The sequence below is a fragment of the Apostichopus japonicus genome, chromosome 12, assembly GCF_037975245.1.
Source record: "Apostichopus japonicus isolate 1M-3 chromosome 12, ASM3797524v1, whole genome shotgun sequence".
NCBI classification, from domain to species: Eukaryota; Metazoa; Echinodermata; class Holothuroidea; order Aspidochirotida; family Stichopodidae; genus Apostichopus; species Apostichopus japonicus.
This window is the reverse complement of record NC_092572.1, coordinates 19,004,063-19,021,775: the sequence shown is the minus strand read 5'-3', so window position 1 is coordinate 19,021,775 and position 17,713 is coordinate 19,004,063. Positions and strand designations below refer to the sequence as shown.

At 38.6% G+C, this 17,713-nt stretch overlaps 1 protein-coding gene across 11 annotated transcripts in view; it reads left to right on the top strand.

The window, feature by feature from the left end:
• The window catches only part of LOC139977246 (uncharacterized), a 45,471-nt gene extending 34,185 nt beyond the window's left edge, over positions 1 to 11,286 (top strand). For 10 of the 11 annotated variants that reach the window (XM_071986507.1, XM_071986501.1, XM_071986503.1 and 7 more), the window contains 10 exons: positions 468 to 836; positions 1,404 to 1,763; positions 2,276 to 2,659; positions 3,210 to 3,515; positions 4,243 to 4,404; positions 5,506 to 5,631; positions 6,481 to 6,921; positions 7,243 to 7,381; positions 8,266 to 8,436; positions 9,699 to 11,286. In XM_071986507.1, coding sequence (XP_071842608.1) covers positions 468 to 836; positions 1,404 to 1,763; positions 2,276 to 2,659; positions 3,210 to 3,515; positions 4,243 to 4,404; positions 5,506 to 5,631; positions 6,481 to 6,921; positions 7,243 to 7,381; positions 8,266 to 8,436; positions 9,699 to 9,861 — 2,621 coding nt within the window. In that variant the 3' untranslated portion in view covers positions 9,862 to 11,286. The remainder of the gene's footprint in view (positions 1 to 467; positions 837 to 1,403; positions 1,764 to 2,275; positions 2,660 to 3,209; positions 3,516 to 4,242; positions 4,405 to 5,505; positions 5,632 to 6,480; positions 6,922 to 7,242; positions 7,382 to 8,265; positions 8,437 to 9,698) is intronic. The other variant, XM_071986504.1, reaches the window with a different exon arrangement.
• Positions 11,287 to 17,713: the final 6,427 nt, after the last annotated feature.

Sequence of the window (17,713 nt, the reverse complement as noted above, 5' to 3'; positions counted from 1 at the left end):
CCACCACTCTCTCTACCTTCCATTTTACATAGTACACAAGAGTATGCGTTTTTGGTGCTTGACAATAGCTATAAGGGAGAACGAAATAGCCGAAATTACCCAATATCCTTGTAATGACCAAATGATCACGTTAGTTTAAATTTTTTATTTATAACCTTTTTTGCGTTTTGGTGCTTGAAAATAGCTACGAGAGAGAGAACAGGAAATATCTCCAAATTCCCTCAAACCCATGTAATGATCAAACGACCACGTTATTACTTTATTAGATAATTTCCACGGATACTCAAATGACGTCAGAGAAGGAACTAATGGGTGTTACTGTTTATCAATGTACCTCTTTTGTACCTCTCACCATTTTCGAATGAAATAACCTAACCATATATTTCCTTCTAGTATCTTTTAACTACCTTCTAATCATCGTATAGTGGCTATCGACGAATTTGTAGTGTGTTTCTTGTTTTCCATAGACTCGGCACAAACCAGCGAAACTTGTCAACCACTCCGTGTTCCATCTTGCTCTCACATGCCTTACAACTATACTGAGATGCAAAACACAACACAGGAGCAGATTGAAACACTGATGCAAAATTACCTTCCTCTAATACAGCTAGGTTGTTCTTCGGCATTGACTAACTTTTTCTGTAGTATACATGCGCCCCCATGTAGTGTCAATGGAATGCCCAGCTTCCCTTGTCGAGAAATGTGTGAAGCCGCTATAGATGGCTGTCCTATTCTGCAGCAAGCACCTGCAGACCAGTCAGTGGATTGTAATCTCTTTCCGCCGAGATCGTCTGGTATGTGTGTCTACGTGGAGACCGAAATGGACCAACCATCAGGTATGACCGACGATATGTATATGTTTGTGTCAAGGACAAAATGCAATGAAAAGTATTTGGGCCATCGCCCTTCCCTCTCACTCTCGCTATGACCACGTTATCGATCAACGAAAGTTGATCACCATCATCATCATCATCATCATCATCATCATCATCATCATCATCATCATCATCATCATCATCATCATCATCATCATCATCATCATCATCATCATCATCATCATCATCATCATCATCATCATCATCATCATCATCATCATCTTCATAATCATAATTATTACACGATTATTTGACGCTACATGCCATATTATATCGTACATTCATTCATCCATTCGTTCTTCCATTCGTTCGATCGTTCATAATTTTTTTCATCTCTTTCGCTCACTTTCCATTAATTTCATTCCTTCATATGTTCATTTATCTATTTCAGTCTTTAATTCATACCTGCCTCATTTCATGTTAGTGTTGTCGTTGGTGTTTTTAAGTTTGGAATATTTGAGGTAACTTTTGGGTTACATATTTTGTTTTGGATGCACGATATTACTACGCCGTGTCTTATCATCTCAGGCGCAGAGTGTGAACCTTTAGAACTGACAACGTGCCAAGGGTTTGGGTACACGCATACCGCATTTCCAAATTACCTTGCTCAACAATCTCAATCAGAGGCAGCATTTTTTGCGGACATATTTGATTCGATTGAGAATACCGGAGAATGTGCGGACGTCTTTCTCGAGTATGCTTGTCAGCTTCTAGCGCCTAGGTGTGTTGGGGAACCCATGAGGAGGGTACCACCTTGTAGGCAACTATGTGAGAGAACTCGTACTGCCTGTGCAAGCCTCTTTGATTCAGAAGATTTGAGTTCGATAATTGATTGTGAAACACTCGACGCCTTTGGATCTTATTGTGAAGATGATGAAAATATCGATGGTATGTATCCTGATCTTCATGAGGATCCAGATACTATCTTAACAATTTAGTTGCACAGTATGGTCAGAATTGTCAGGTATTGTGTAGAATTTTAATTTCAAATTTCACAAATGTTGGTCGTAAAATGATGGATTTACTGAACACGATGACATCATCACATTGTCCTAACATCATCTCATCATTACAAGATCATAATCACATGATCATCATCACATCATCTTGAGACCATCACATGATCACTATCACCTCGTCACATAATCATCACCACACGAGCATCGTGATCAGCATGACATTGGTATATGCTTCAATGATCATCATGCTGGTCAAACTTCTTTTAAATGATGTTTTACAATGAACATAATGTGCTTGTGTATACCACCAACCAACAAGCTAAGATCAAACGCTATATATATATATATATATATATATATTGTACGACAGATAAAGGCAAATTTGTACTTTGTTAAGCATTCTCATCACTCCTGTTTTCTCGTTCTTTTATTCATTCAAAGAGCCTATATTCGCCAATGTAACCTACATAGCAACTCAACCACCGTCTCTCTGCGAGCCCGTAGCGGTAAGCATGTGCGCAGAACTCGGTTTCCATTTCACTACATCCCAGCAGGAGGCGTCAGCGACAGAAATGAACGGTGAAATGTCAAACATCATGCCGCTTGTTCAATCAATGTGCTCTCCATTGCTTCTTCCACTGACGTGTAGCGCATATACGCCAAGATGTGACCCCCTCACTGGTGGGGTAGAAATGCCTTGTCGTGAAATCTGCAGGGATGTGCTGAAAGATTGTAAGAAGGTTTTGAAGGGCATAGGAATCGAGGCACCATCGTTCCTCTCTTGTAAACGTTATCCGTCGAATGAAGATAGCGCTTGCGTAATGGGTGAGTCGATGTATTCTTCTTTGAAAAGAATAGTCCAGGTCAAATATTGTTGTTTTTTATGTTAAAGAGGCACGTAATCTAAGCATCCTGGTGAAATTTGCATTAAATTCCTATGTATTGATTGATAGTTGAAATTATCTGATATTCTACCAAAGTCAGCTTGGAAGCAAACAGGTGTGATGTCATAGTTGCACACTGACAACAATGACGTTTCTCCTGTTTATTCCAAGTTCACTTTTGGTACGAAAGGTGGCAACTTCAACTGTCAATATCTCAAAAACGGTACATAGGAATTGAATTCAAATTTCACAAGAATGCTTAGTTTATGTACCTCCTTAAACATATCGAAAAGAAATATTGGCCTGGACTATTCATTTAAGGTTAACTGCATCATTCTGTTACGTTAAACCATCTGAATTTACTTCACTACTCTCTTATGTGTCTCCTCTATTATTAATATAATTTCTATATTGTTTTTATTACGTACAGTTGAAACAAAATCCAGCTTACTGTGCGTCTAAGAGTACTTTTTTCGTCTAATTTGAAACAGACATAGCGCCACCACTTGAACCAATAATTGCAGAATACACGCGTACGGATACGTCGTTAACTATAAGCGTAGAGCAGCCCGAAGGAACTTATGGAATTCCTGGGCGTGGTTTCTCAGGTTACAATATCATCCACGATATGGGAGTGGTGAGTCAAGACTCAGATGGAAGCCGAACAGATATAACCTTTGACCTCACACCCGAACAGAGTCTGCACCATATCGTGGTAACAGTCGTTCCATTCAACGGGTTTGGAGAAGGCCGTGCCACGGACATTTTAACCAAGTCCGACATGTCCATGCCAAGACGTATGTATTTTCTCAGTCATGTGGGGGGTGGGGGGCTGGAGTGGGTGTTAGACGGGCTAGTTCACTCTGGGATATGTCTATATTCTTTATCGTTTTGTCTGCATGGAGCAATTTTAGCCTTATCGATGGTGTGACAGTGTGTATTTTTACCACTATCAGTTTAACCGAAATGTTTACTCCACCATCTACTTTTCGGTGATTAATTTATTCAATTTGTTTTGTGAATCAAAACGCATGGTTTGGTCAGCGTTCCTGACTTTATAAATTTAATAAATATGCCTGACACGTGTCATCTTCTCTTGGTAAAGGATTTGCATATTTTGAACAAAGAGAATTGTATAGGGGCAGGCCAAACGTTAAAACACTCTTCACAATGCACTCAGATAGACCTACAGCGAAACTGCGTAGTGCAAACATGAACCACTTAAGTAACTAGGGCTGTGAGTTTGACGCAGAACGGACTGTGTAAAACCCTCCTTCGTGTAGTGACTGGCTATACCCTTTATACCCCTGATACCTCTTATACCCCTTATTCCACTCATACTCCTTATACCCCTGGCCTATACCTCTTATACACCTGGCCTATACCCCTCAGCTTTTTTATTTATGGTTAGCCGTAGCCTTTACCTTAATGCTGATATTTATCAAGATATTGGATCTATTCGATATTATGAACTTTCCAAGACGTTTCGGTTTTGTTCAATATTTGAATTTTGATTATTTTCAGCTGGAAATCTTCAAGTTTCACCACAACCTGACGAAGACGGGTCTTACCAACTGACGAATACAGCACTGAACACATTTGCCTGTAGTAACGCAGCCGATGACGTCATGGCATATCCTGAATGGTCACGTAATGGCATTAAAGTAGAAGTTGAATCTGTTGAATGTAAGTCACACACTTATATTGAAATACCATGCATATAAATACATGCTTGTGCAAAGCTGAAATATTACAAGTCATTGGTAACAAAATGAAGATGACAATATTTTCTCGACAATGCTTTCTTGGAGTTTTGATATTTATATTAATGAATGTTTAATTTCAGCCAAACTTCTCAAAAGTGATATTTCATAAGTGATGAACTATAAATTGTCGAAACAAAAGTGTTCAGACTCTCTTTTGAAACAAACAAATTAACCCCCCACCCCCTCCAAGAAGAACCAGTCACATAATTGAATGGGATAGAAATCTATAATTATTCATTATTAAATTTTAATCAGAGCGATCAAACAACGAAATGCATAAAGTAGTCTAAAACGTTGGCTACAATAATAAATTAGTAATAATAAATTAGCAATAAGTAATAAATTACCTCATAGCTGGGCTAAATATGTTATTTTGCTAAATGGGGGTGTAATCAAATGATTGTAACCCTCAATGGCCTCTTATGAAGAAGCTAGACATCCAAGCAAGTGTATAATTACCGCCGTTTGCAGTTGATCCTTATCTATGTTGAACTTCGAAAACTGTGTTAGTTTTCAAACCTTGACATTTGATTTCATGAAAACCTGAGACTTTAATCCAGGTACGACTTGCATATTTTCCAATGAGAGCAATCCGTTCCCTTCTAGAGAGCGATTCTTTCACACTGCCTAGACTAGTAGTTTTCTTTGTCAGTATATACGGTCAAGCCCCTTTCATGATTTTCCATGACCCCCAAGAGATGACGGTATGCTAGTTTATAAAACGCTGACGCAAGTGGGACCGACCCATTTATCATTTCAACTTATTAGCCCTGAACCGCTGAGTGTTAGAACACACATTTAATGTTAATTGATAGATGGTGACTGTCAGACAAGACAATAGCCAAAGAAACCAAAAAAGAACCCCCAAAAAGACCACTTTCAGAAATTAGTTTCTTTATTAATTAATTCATATTTCTTGTATGCCAGGTAACCTCTGGGGAGGGTGGTCACCTAAATATCCATTATGTAACTATTCACAATTGTTTATTTCAGTGTTCCCTTCTGTTGTTTTCTTCTCTAGCTGCCAGCTACCATGTAGTGAGATATGGTGAACGTACCACTGTGCTTATTGTTACCAAAGTCGACTCTGCGATTTACACATGCAGTTTGGAAGGCGAATCCGAAGTTAGAAGATTACAGTTAAAACGTAAATTAGTTTGTTTGAAATCTTATGTTTCGTCCCATTGTCTTTTACCAGTCTCCTTTTTGCAACAAGTTTTACAACTAGTTTGCAACAATTGGTAACATTTTTGAACTGGGCCCCTCACGCCCCCCCCCCCCCTCCCGTTCTCTCTCCATTGACACCTGATTTAAGTTATTGCCCGTTTCGTCGCGAATCTAGTATTCCGAAGCTTACATTGTGATTCTTCTTCTTCTTAAGGATTTCACACGGGTAATGTATTAGTCGTTAACAGCATGTCACGCCTAAATCAATGGGAATCAGTGAATATGTTTATTTTCTGTATTCACTGTTTGCAACTGGTATGACCATTACGGGAAATTTACTCTAAAACCTATAGGAAGAATTACAATTGGTAAAGAGACTGGGAAAATTATACATATGATTGGACAAATGGTGCATGCAATGTACAAATGACGAATGTACACACGATCGATTTATTTGAATTTTTTTTTTACAAAACTCTCTAAGGTTGGCTGCTCTACTTATCTACATATTGACGTTACCCACGTTTTGAATGTTTCCCTCACAGCTTCGACAATTATAACCCTATATTGATAACTTTCCAAATTTTCCTCACTTAATCCGAAGCAAGCTATATGCGCAAGTATGAGTTTGTGTACCTACATCGCGAGGGTGACTGCTCGGCATTCACCTCTATGTTCATGCGCTCGGCTATATATCATGTGTATTGGTTGAATAGCAGCGTGATTACTGTTAGAACTGAAAGACCAAAAAACACAACATCAATTGGCCAATATTGTTGGTATTCCTCACTAAAAGGAAAGCCATTATTTTTTGTTTTGTTTCCTACAGTACCATGTGAAGGAATAACTCAACCATTTTGTGGCTATGAGTCTATTCAGCTACCAAACTTCTATGGCCACACGTCTGAGTCCGAAGCTATCTCCGATGCTATGGCATTTGTAACGTTGATTCAAGCTCAGTGTTCTGAGAATCTCTTCAATTTTGTCTGTGCGACATATACCCCCATGTGTGATGCACCAGTGCCGGTACTATGCCGCGAATTGTGTGAATCTGCTATGAGAGAATGCTCAGAAGTCATAACAGCTACCAATTTCCAATGGCCTGATCAAGCGTCGTGTGAGAACTTTCCTTCCATGGCAGATGGCAATTGCTATTCTGGGAGCAATCCTGAACCAGGCGCTGAGCCTGAACCAGAACCGGAAGTGTACCCCGAACCGGAACCAGAAATGACCCCCGAACCGGAAACTGAACCGATGCCCAATGCAACAGGTATTTCCAATGTGAATTAATTTCCATGGCAGTAACAGTTCATCCCAAAGTGTGCAACAGAATAAATTTTTCATCTGTTTTCTATTTTATTCCTCGCTGATTGCAAAGGAATCATTGCGGCCATGATGCCTCGTGTATGTGAGTGTGTGTGTGTCAAACCATCAGTACCCACCCACAGAGGGGGGGGGGGGAACTTGTCTTATGGGGTCTCCAGGTTATCTGAAATGGCATGGAGGGATTTTCAGTTTGAGCTTATAAACAAATGACAAATCACCAGAATTTTCAACCTCTCAAAGTTTCGTTGCTTTCGTTTTTTTTCAGATTCGGGTTCATCTAATGCTGCTCAACCTCCTGTCGTTCTCAAGAAACGTCGTTATGACATCTCAGAGCAAGGTGTATCTGGCAAGTTCCAAGGATGGGCAGATGTGCAGGGACAAGGCGCTGCCAATGATTATTGCAGGTTATTTCATCTTTTCTTTTTTTCAATTCTTGAAATTTCCAAGATTGACCTCATAATCCAGTGTAGTGAGGTTTCACATGTGCGACGTCACACTGGTCACGTGATCATCTCAACCTCCAGACCCCCTTTCTTTTCTCCCTCGTGTACTTGATATAGGAACGAACAAGTCAAATGAGTTTCAATGATTTCAAAGACGCCAGACAACTCAATACATGATCTATACAAATCTATACAAATTAGCATATAAAATGACACACTGAAAGAATAGACCGTTGTATCCCATTTGTTAAACCGATGTGTAAATTTCACTTATCAAACAATAATCGATTTGCATATGTCGAACACTGTACGGTGATCCTATATGAGTCAATCAATAACCAGGTACTTCCCAAACAAACCACCGAGACTGATTAGCCTAATGTCAGTCCTCCAGTCCGCAAATGGGACGAGTTCCTTCCGAGGCAAGCCTTTTTACAAGGCCCCAGCTGCAGCCAGCTGCATCCTTGAACCGGTAGCAATTCATACGCCAGTCCTCCCCCTAAACAGGCATTATGAATCAAAAAGACGATTTAGTCAATTATTTAACAGTAGTCCAACATTGTACACTGTTCTATTAGTAATAGAAAAACAAAATCGCTTAGCTCTGTGAGTTCAGAATTGTTACGCAACTATGAGATCCACTCATTTCATAAACAATAGATATTTATTTGTAAAGATAATAGCAATATAAAAAAAATCACACAAAATCCCTATAACTATCATAATTATGAGAGCGATTTTTTTCTCTCACATATTGACGTGATCTTTCAAACCTTAAAATAATGCTTTCAAAATTGGACAATTTAGCTTTTGATTTCCTAATTTCTTTATCATTTTCTCTTCAGAGTTCTCAAATTTAGAAAGAAGAGGTTCTACCTTGCCTGTGCTCTAGCAGGTTCCGACGATGAGTTGAGCTACACATCACCTGACATACGCTCAGGTGACTTCGACGAAGGTTTCAAAGATACCTGGTATATGAAAGACGAAGATGGCGACGGGCGAGACGATTTCTGCAGGTGGGTGTGCGAACTTTTTCTCCTCAATAAACGCACTACATTCATCTGACCCGATACTGATGATCAGTGATGTAGAAAGCTTCCCGTTAAGTGGGTGGGGGAGGGTAGAGGAGAGGGGGGTAAGACCTTCGGGGGGATTGGTGGTATATCTACAGAATATGTTTCTGGTTTGTTAGGTGTAGCCAAACAGGCGAATTAAGCAGGCCAATTAAGGTAGTCTTGTGGGGACTTTAGTAATTAAGGGTAACTTACTCCCCTCTCTCTTACCTGTCTCCATTCTACAAACATCCAATGAGATAGTTCAGCGATGATGTTGATGTTGATGATGATGATGGTGATGGTGATGGTGATGGTGATGGTGGTGGTGGTGGTGGTGGTGGTGGTGGTGGTGGTGGTGGTGGTGGTGGTGGTGGTGGTAGTGGTGGTGGTAGTGGTGATGGTGATGGTGCAGGCGTATATGAAACTAAAATTTGACAATCTCAAGTTAGCTATTTTCAAAGGATACAGGTGAATGATCCAATAACGTTGTGGATTAAATCCATTTGTTGATTATGTGAGGGGACTGAAATGTTCTCACTTTTTAAAGTGAGAAAGCTGCCCTTAGCCTACTCCCTGAAAGATATATCTGATATTTATGTTCGCCACGTTCGACATATATACAGTTGGAAACTATGTATAGTTAATGCGTTACAAGTATGAAAAGATAACTTCACATGCGTATATTTATGTAAGTACACAATACTCGCATGTTTGTAATTAGTATTACAGTATATATGATAACAAGTTAGGGTACCCCATATGTCATAACAAGCACTGAATCAGGCGGTATACACCCCCCCCCCCCAAACCCCACGCCCATCGCTTTGTTCAACTCACACACACAAAATCAAAAACATTTATTAGCTCAACATAATTATAGACCCTAAGTTATAGCCTAAATATGGCCACAACGTACCATTTGACGCAAAAATCATGTTTTCTGTGGGAGGGATGAAGTAGGGAGGAGGGGTCTCATCCTCTCCTTTATGAAATCCCGGATCCCCCCCTCCCCCTCTCCCTTCCTGATGACGGTGTATCTGTGAATACAAGATAGGTCAACAACGTGGCCTGATGATGTTTGAAAGTCATTTGGATGCTTAGAATTTTGTTTACAGAAACCACTGATCTGTACACAGAGTGTACAGATCAGTGACAGAAACAGAAAGATTTAGTTCTTGCGGTTTTAGGGTCAAAAGTTAATCCGATTCCATTTCCTTCAACAGGTGTATCGATGGTACTGACACTCCCTACGTATCGTGCATGCGCGCTGGCGATGACGGGTTCGAGGGACATTACGACTTTACACCAACCGAGTCAGTTACTCCAATCAACTGCCAGAAGATTAGGGTTAACCCATTCTTAGGGCATCCACAAATAGATAACTGATAGACGGGTCGTGTTGAGGAGAAATGAGAGATAGAGAGAGAGAAAACACGAATCAGAAAGAAGTCAATTTTCTATCTTACTTGTTGTTATAATTGCTGTGTACATGTTAAATAGTTTTCTGTTTTGTTTACCGTAGAACTATAGCAGGTACCAATAGTTAGCTCTGACCGTGCATGTATTTTCATGTGAACAAACTTTGTACATAACCTGCGAACGAGTCTGTTTTCAACTAGGGCTCTGACATACTCATTGATAACATGTACCAACATCGTTGGCGTCAAGCAAGTAAGATCACTACCCCCCCCCCCTCCTCTTCAACATCCCCTCCCCTCTCACCCCTTCCCTTTACCCAATTTAAACTTCCATAGTGTATCGGATGCAAGTTTCGTTTCAGATGTTATGTATTTTTATGTTCAATCTTTTTTCTATATAGTCTGCAGGGGAACAAAAATACGTTCATATTTTTGGAGGTTTCAGTATGATAGGCTATAAACCAGTCGTTTCATTGAATGGATCCAACCGAGCTCCCGAGTATTATATACTGTATACATTACGTATAGTTACTTTCTCTCGCTCTCTTCCACTATGTATCACTGTGTACTATTAGGAATGTCTGTCTCTGCATTAAGAGTATAGCAGGATATCTCCATTGATGTTATAAATCTCATAGAACTGGATCTTGAAATTCTTACCTGGCCTATTTCGGAATGGAGGAAGGTTCAAATAACTGGTTTTCATATTGGCGGCTTCCTAAGTTCCTAAGTTGATTTTTTTCTGAAACAATTTAAACTACAAGGCAAGAAAGAAGGACAAAAAACGAGCCAGAGGTTGAGGGGGGGGGGGGAGGGGGAGAGAGAGGTGGAGAGAGAAAGCTCAACATAGTTAGGAAACTATTTTTATCTTTAACTTAGAAATGATGGAATAGCGATTGATTTAAAAACTAGTTTACATCAACCATGTGAGTTTCAAAGAACTATAGAACGTTCTGAGATGGCTAGACTTTATTAGAATATATAGTTACAAATTTTACATTAAATTTTGCAAAGAATAATCATACTATTTAGTCATTTCCAACCGGAAAAGAGTTTTTGACCTAGAAAAACGAAAGCAAAAACCATTTTTTCCCCGGAATTGCTTTGAATAATTTTGGGATCAATGTTTGAAATTCGGTGGAAAATTGGCTCGTAACCGATGACGTCATCAGATGGGAGGTCAACATTCACTGACGGCAAGGATCACACTGTTAACTATTAATGTTTTACGATTTGATTTCACGAAAGTCCGTTTTACCCTTAATTAGCTCAAGATGTTACGTTACGTGAATGTGTAGCCACAGAATAGATGCCTTTACTCACAGTTAAGATGTTAAACGTGGTTTATACTCATTCGTATACCAAAGGAAAGTTCAATAAAACATGAATGTTATTATGGTTGTAAACTTCTTTGTTATTTGCTTTGATTGTTTTTGTTATTTTGGAATTGTTTATTGTTTATTTGTTGCTAATTTTTTTGGGGGGGTGTTGGGGGGGGGACGAGACGTATATTTTATGACGCTGGAAACAAAACGATAAAAGTAGTTATATTCAAGGAACGTCCTGGACATGCTGATGTTGGTAAGTAATCGGAACCAATCGGTTGCTCATAGCAAATTGAATAAAAGTTGATCATAGATCTTTCAATTCTCACGTCATGCAGAATATGACCAAAACAAACATAATTGGATCGCGATTTTGTTCGTTTGTTATATACTCCGTACCTAATCTTCGGAACAATAATGGTGAATATTTTTTTTGTTTTAAAACACACCCATGCGAGTTTTTTGGGGGAAACAATTTCCTCACACTTGTCAATTCAAATAGAAAAACCGGATTTATCAAACATTGTGATTAATAGGGATATTTTGGTATTTATATTTTGTCATACATCGGTCGTATGTTGGAAGTTCTCAAAGACTGCTTAATACATTTACAGATTAAAAGCTCTTAACAATTTTAAACCGACATTTAGCTACAAGTTTGTTGCATTTAGATCAAGTGATGAAATAGTAACACATTGATCGATTGACTCCACATTACCTTTAAAACTAATTAAGAGGTATGCGTGGGGTTAATGTGATTAATATGTGTTTTTTGTTGTGGTATTTATATCTCTTGTCATGCATCGTCCTGTGTTGGAAGTTCCCAAACAAAGACTGCTTAATACATAAGAAATGCACTTACGATTTTTTAAGTCGCCATTTTGCCTACAACTTTGATGCATTTAGATCAAGTGATGAAAATAATAACATAGTGACTTGATTGATTGCATATACCTCTAACACTAACAAAGAGGAACGTGGGATTACTTGTCATTAAAGGCCACACGAGATGGAATCTTGTGAAGCACGGCTCCTACAGGTTTTAATTTTTTAGTAAGCAGCCTATACATAAACAGTATTATAAAATAAATGAATGGAGGGTAAAGAAGACAAGGAAGCTATTTTCAGATTGGAATCGTAATAAACGAAAATAAGTAGAAACTGCAAGAGGAGGGGAACCTGCCGTCGTCCTGGCAACATCACCCCCCCCCCTCCCCTCCATTTGGTCATATAGGCGGGTGATCGTTGATTGTAATATATGTTAAAATGAGTTAAATCTGTATATCGTCGAATCAAATCGATAAATACCGATGCAAAGTGGTTTATAATCAAACCAATTTGTAACAAAACGCCCTCTCCTCGTTTCGGGGTAAGTTCTTGCACTCCGTAATGTTGACGCCGTACACCCCCACCCCACGGGTTTTCATTGATGAGCCTCGGAATTTTCATAGGTCCCCGTATATATTTTTTTTGAGGGGGAGGGGGAAAATAAGCTGCAATGCTGTAGATAGCCTTGTTGGCTAAAGTGCGATGCTCTTTGGCAAATCTTCCGCGAAGCGCCATAAGGTTTTCAAAACCCTGTTAATGGAGGCTAACCCTGTCAATTCCTGTTTGCTTCTGCCGCCCTTAATATTCACTTATCTCCATTGACGATCAGGTTTTAACCATTTACTGAATGAATCTTAAGAACCTTAACATGTTGTCGATATGATCATGAATTTGAAAGCACGTTCATGATGGTTTCAGCTAACGGGGCCGTCATGGGAATACTGTTTCACACCATAGAACACTTAGCAAAGATAATAATCTTAATGCATCTGACACCCGGGTGATCGTCACTAGCGCCCACGCAAAGGAACATAATATTGAGTTCTTCTGGGTCCTAACTTTGGCAAAGTAACAGATCGCCTCTGGGGGTTTACAGCCCAGATCACAAAAGGTGAAAAATAAGGACGAAAGCTGTAAAGGGAGTGTTAACTCTTATAGATAACCGTTTACATTCCAAATCCTGTTTTTTTTTTTAAATGAGGGATATTGTACTTTGCAAATAGGTCACGTTGTTGTATAGAACTCTGCTATTATGTGTCTTGTTTGTATCGAATTTTGCAAAAAAATCACTTTCGAATAAAGAAAACTATATAATAATCACACGATATTATTTACAATATTACGGATTTGTACTCGTACCAGTACATGGATTTGTACTCGTACCAGTACATGGATTTGTACTCGTATCTGTACATGGATTTGTACTCGTACCAGTACATGGATTTGTACTCGTATCTGTACATGGATTTGTACTCGGACCTGTACATGGATTTGTACGCGTACCAGTACATGGATTTGTACTCGTACCAGTACATGGATTTGTACTCGTACCAGTACATGGATTTGTACTCGTATCTGTACATGGATTTGTACTCGTACCAGTACATGGATTTGTACTCGTATCAGTACATGGATTTGTACTCGAACCTGTACATGGATTTGTACTCGTACCAGTACATGGATTTGTACTCGTATCTGTACATGGATTTGTACTCGTACCAGTACATGGATTTGTACTCGTACCAGTACATGGATTTGTACTCGTATCTGTATATGGATGTGTACCCGGACCTGTACATGGATTTGTACTCGAACCTGTACATGGATTTGTACTCGGACCTGTACATGGATTTGTACTCGTACCAGTACATGGATTTGTACTCGTACCAGTACATGGATTTGTACTCTTATCTGTATATGGATTTGTACTCGGACCTGTACATGGATTTGTACTCGGACCAGTACATGGATTTGTACTCGTATCAGTACATGGATTTGTACTCGAACCTGTACATGGATTTGTACTCGTACCAGTACATGGATTTGTACTCGTATCAGTACATGGATTTGTACTCGTACCAGTACATGGATTTGTACTCGTACCAGTACATGGATTTGTACTCTTATCTGTATATGGATTTGTACTCGGACCTGTACATGGATTTGTACTCGTACCAGTACATGGATTTGTACGCGTACCAGCACATGGATTTGTACTCGTATCAGTACATGGATTTGTACTCGTACCAGTACATGGATTTGTACTCGTACCAGTACATGGATTTGTACTCGTATCTGTATATGGATTTGTACTCGGACCTGTACATGGATTTGTACTCGTACCAGCACATGGATTTGTACTCGTACCAGTACATGGATTTGTACTCCTAGCCAGTACATGGATTTGTACTCGGACCAGTACATGGATTTGTACTCGTATCAGCACATGGATTTGTACTCGGACCTGTACATGGATTTGTACTCGTACCAGTACATGGATTTGTACTCGTACCAGTACATGGATTTTTATTCGTATGCATGCATAAATTTGTACTCATATCCGTATATGGATTTGTATACGCCTACTCGAGGGACTTTGAATAGTAACAATAGTGCTCTCCCATGTGGCATTACCTGTTTTCGTCTGTTATATCCACATACCTTAATACTGTAATTAAGTATTTGAATCTTATTTATACATATGCAATATATTAAATTATATTGGATAAACGCGATATTCGTCGGTCAGCTTGGTTAATTGATTCGGAATGTAATTTTAACTATTTTTTAAAATGTATTCATGGTGTGTGATTCTGAGGAGAGGATTTAAAGGAAAAAGCAAGCTTTGACGCGTTAGATACGAACATAATACTGACTATATCATTGAACTGTAATTCAATACTTATATCTTGTTGCTGTATGACTGTGTTTGCAATGCACTGAAATTGTTATTGATAATGCATTCATTGGTAAAACACTGCATGGACAAACAATGCATTGTCAATGCATAAACGCATGAGACAATGCATGATGATACATTGACAATGCATTGGCAAGGTAAACTGCATGACATTGCATTGATAATGCATTGACATTGAAAGGACAGTGCACTGCGTAGACAATGCAATGCATTGACAATCCATGAAAGCATGAGACAATGCATAAGAATACATTGAGAATGCATTGGCAAGGTATACTGCATGACATTGCATTGATAATGCATTGACATTGAAAGGACAGCGCACTGCGTAGACCATGCAATGCATTGACAATCCATAATGGCGTGTTACAATGCATGATGGTGCATTGACAATACTTGACACTGCAGGCTACTGGCATTTTAATCACGTTTTTACTTTTTTATTATCACAACATCAGAGGATCTATTCGCCAATACATAATGAATTGATAAGGAATCAATTTACTTGGAAAGTTATACACCTTATGTGAGTGCAGGCGGTAGCTTAACACCACATTATGTCTTAATTACGGTAAAACAGCATTTACTGTTTCAGAAAAGCCTCGAGAATTGGTTATTGGTTTGTTTAAGGGGGGGAGGGGGGCTCTGTCCCCCTTTTTTAGACCTCTGACGAAGCAAACGTATCAAATTATGAACGAAAGTTGTCAGCCAAGATTTTGTTTTCGCGCTCGACTTACATCACATGGACTGTCTACGTTCATTTAGTGATTAATTTTTTCATCCGTTTGATCTTTTGTTTGAAATAGATCTAACAGAATCAAACACGTGAAGTTTTCTAATTACAGTATAAAACACACGGATTCTGTATATTTTTATTATTTATTTATATGAAGTCATCATCCACTTAAATCATAAAAAGTGCTGACATTGTTACGTATTTGGAAATATTAATACTTCCCTAGGCCAGCCTTCAAATTTGCAACAGACTCACAGACAAAATATAAACAAACAGAACCGACAATGACATGAACATTAACTGAGATCAAACGCGATCGTAGCGTAACAATGTCAGTCTAAATGTCACAAGTATATGTGAATACTAAACTTCTTCTTTTTCATTCTTCCTGTTTCGTGGAGCCATCCTCTAACATGCCCCCGGAGCTGTCATAGACTTGTCAATGTCAGTTACCATTTATAGAATCATCGTAATGGTTATGGCTCTTTCCCCTTTTTTACACACCAAACTGAAAAGCCTTGACTTGTAAACATTTCCGCGCCGGTTAAATTGATGAAATGGTCTTCTTCTGATCCTGAAAATTTTCTTGGGATTATTGTTTCTTTCCGGGATTCATGTATCTTTTATCGGCTCAATGACAAGCACGTTTTTACAATATACCATAAAAAATGGAAGGTTACAGTTTCCGACACGTCTGATCATTTAGCTACCTTAATAATGGCTTAGGATTTACAGAAACATCTGGGGGTGCATAGAACTATTGAAATACAACTATACAACTACTCAACTGTACAACTGTACAACTGTATAACTGTACAACTATACAAATATACAAATATACAACAATCAAACAGAAACATTTCAAAGTTTGTTTATTTTTTATTATAATATCAATGTTCTCCTTACTTCCTTCAACTATACAACTGTACAACTGTGCATCTGTACAACTATACAACTATACAACTATACAACTATACAACTATACAACTATACAACTATACAACTATACAACTATACAACTATGCAACTATGCAACTATACAACTATACAACTATACAACTATACAACTATACAACTATACAACTATGCAACTATGCAACTATACAACTATACAACTATACAACCTTACTACAACTCGGCTACAACCATACTACAACTATACTACAACTATACAACTATACAAATATACAACTATACAACTATACTACTTTACAACTATATACAACTATGCAACAGAAACATTTAAAAGTTTGTTTATTTTTTATTTATAATATCACTTTTCTCCTTCTTACCTTCCTTCATGTATAGATGGAGTTGGGGTGGTGTGGGTTGGGGGAGGGGAGGGGTGGGGGAGGATGGGGTCTCTGCGCACTCCTTAAATATAGATGGAAATACGGGCATAGAACTACCAAAATGGTCAGGAAAAAAAGAGAAGAAAGAAGGAGGGCGTAAAAGTTGGTCAGACTTTCAAACTATAAGGAAACTTAAAAGGAAGACCTTGGGCAGAATTTTAGTTTCAATATTTTATAAATCAAGAAGGATAGCTTAGTAAAATTTTTGGTGGCTTCTCCGGTTTTTCGGGATATTCACTTTGATAGCATGTTAATGCTCTGTAATGTTGTTTCCAAGGCTAAATTTGATCATATTAAAGTTAAAGGGCCTAGGTATAGGCCAGGCCCTCAATATAGGGAGAAATGTATGTATGTTCAACTCTTTGTTTATAAATTCTGATCAGTTAACTGATCAGTAACCTGAATCGGCGCTGTTCCTAAAACTTCACGTTATTCAACACCATTTGCTCCCGACCAATTTGTAATAATACTTTTTAATGTATAAAGTCATTGGAAAAACCGTAGATTGCTATTGGATGTAAAAAAACCACCTACTATGACCCGGCCCGGTATCAAACCCGGAACCTCCCGAATGCTAAGCCTCATTGCTTCAATTGCCACTGCATTTATCCACTCGGCCACATCACCGTTTATCATATGTTTATATTGTGATGTTGATT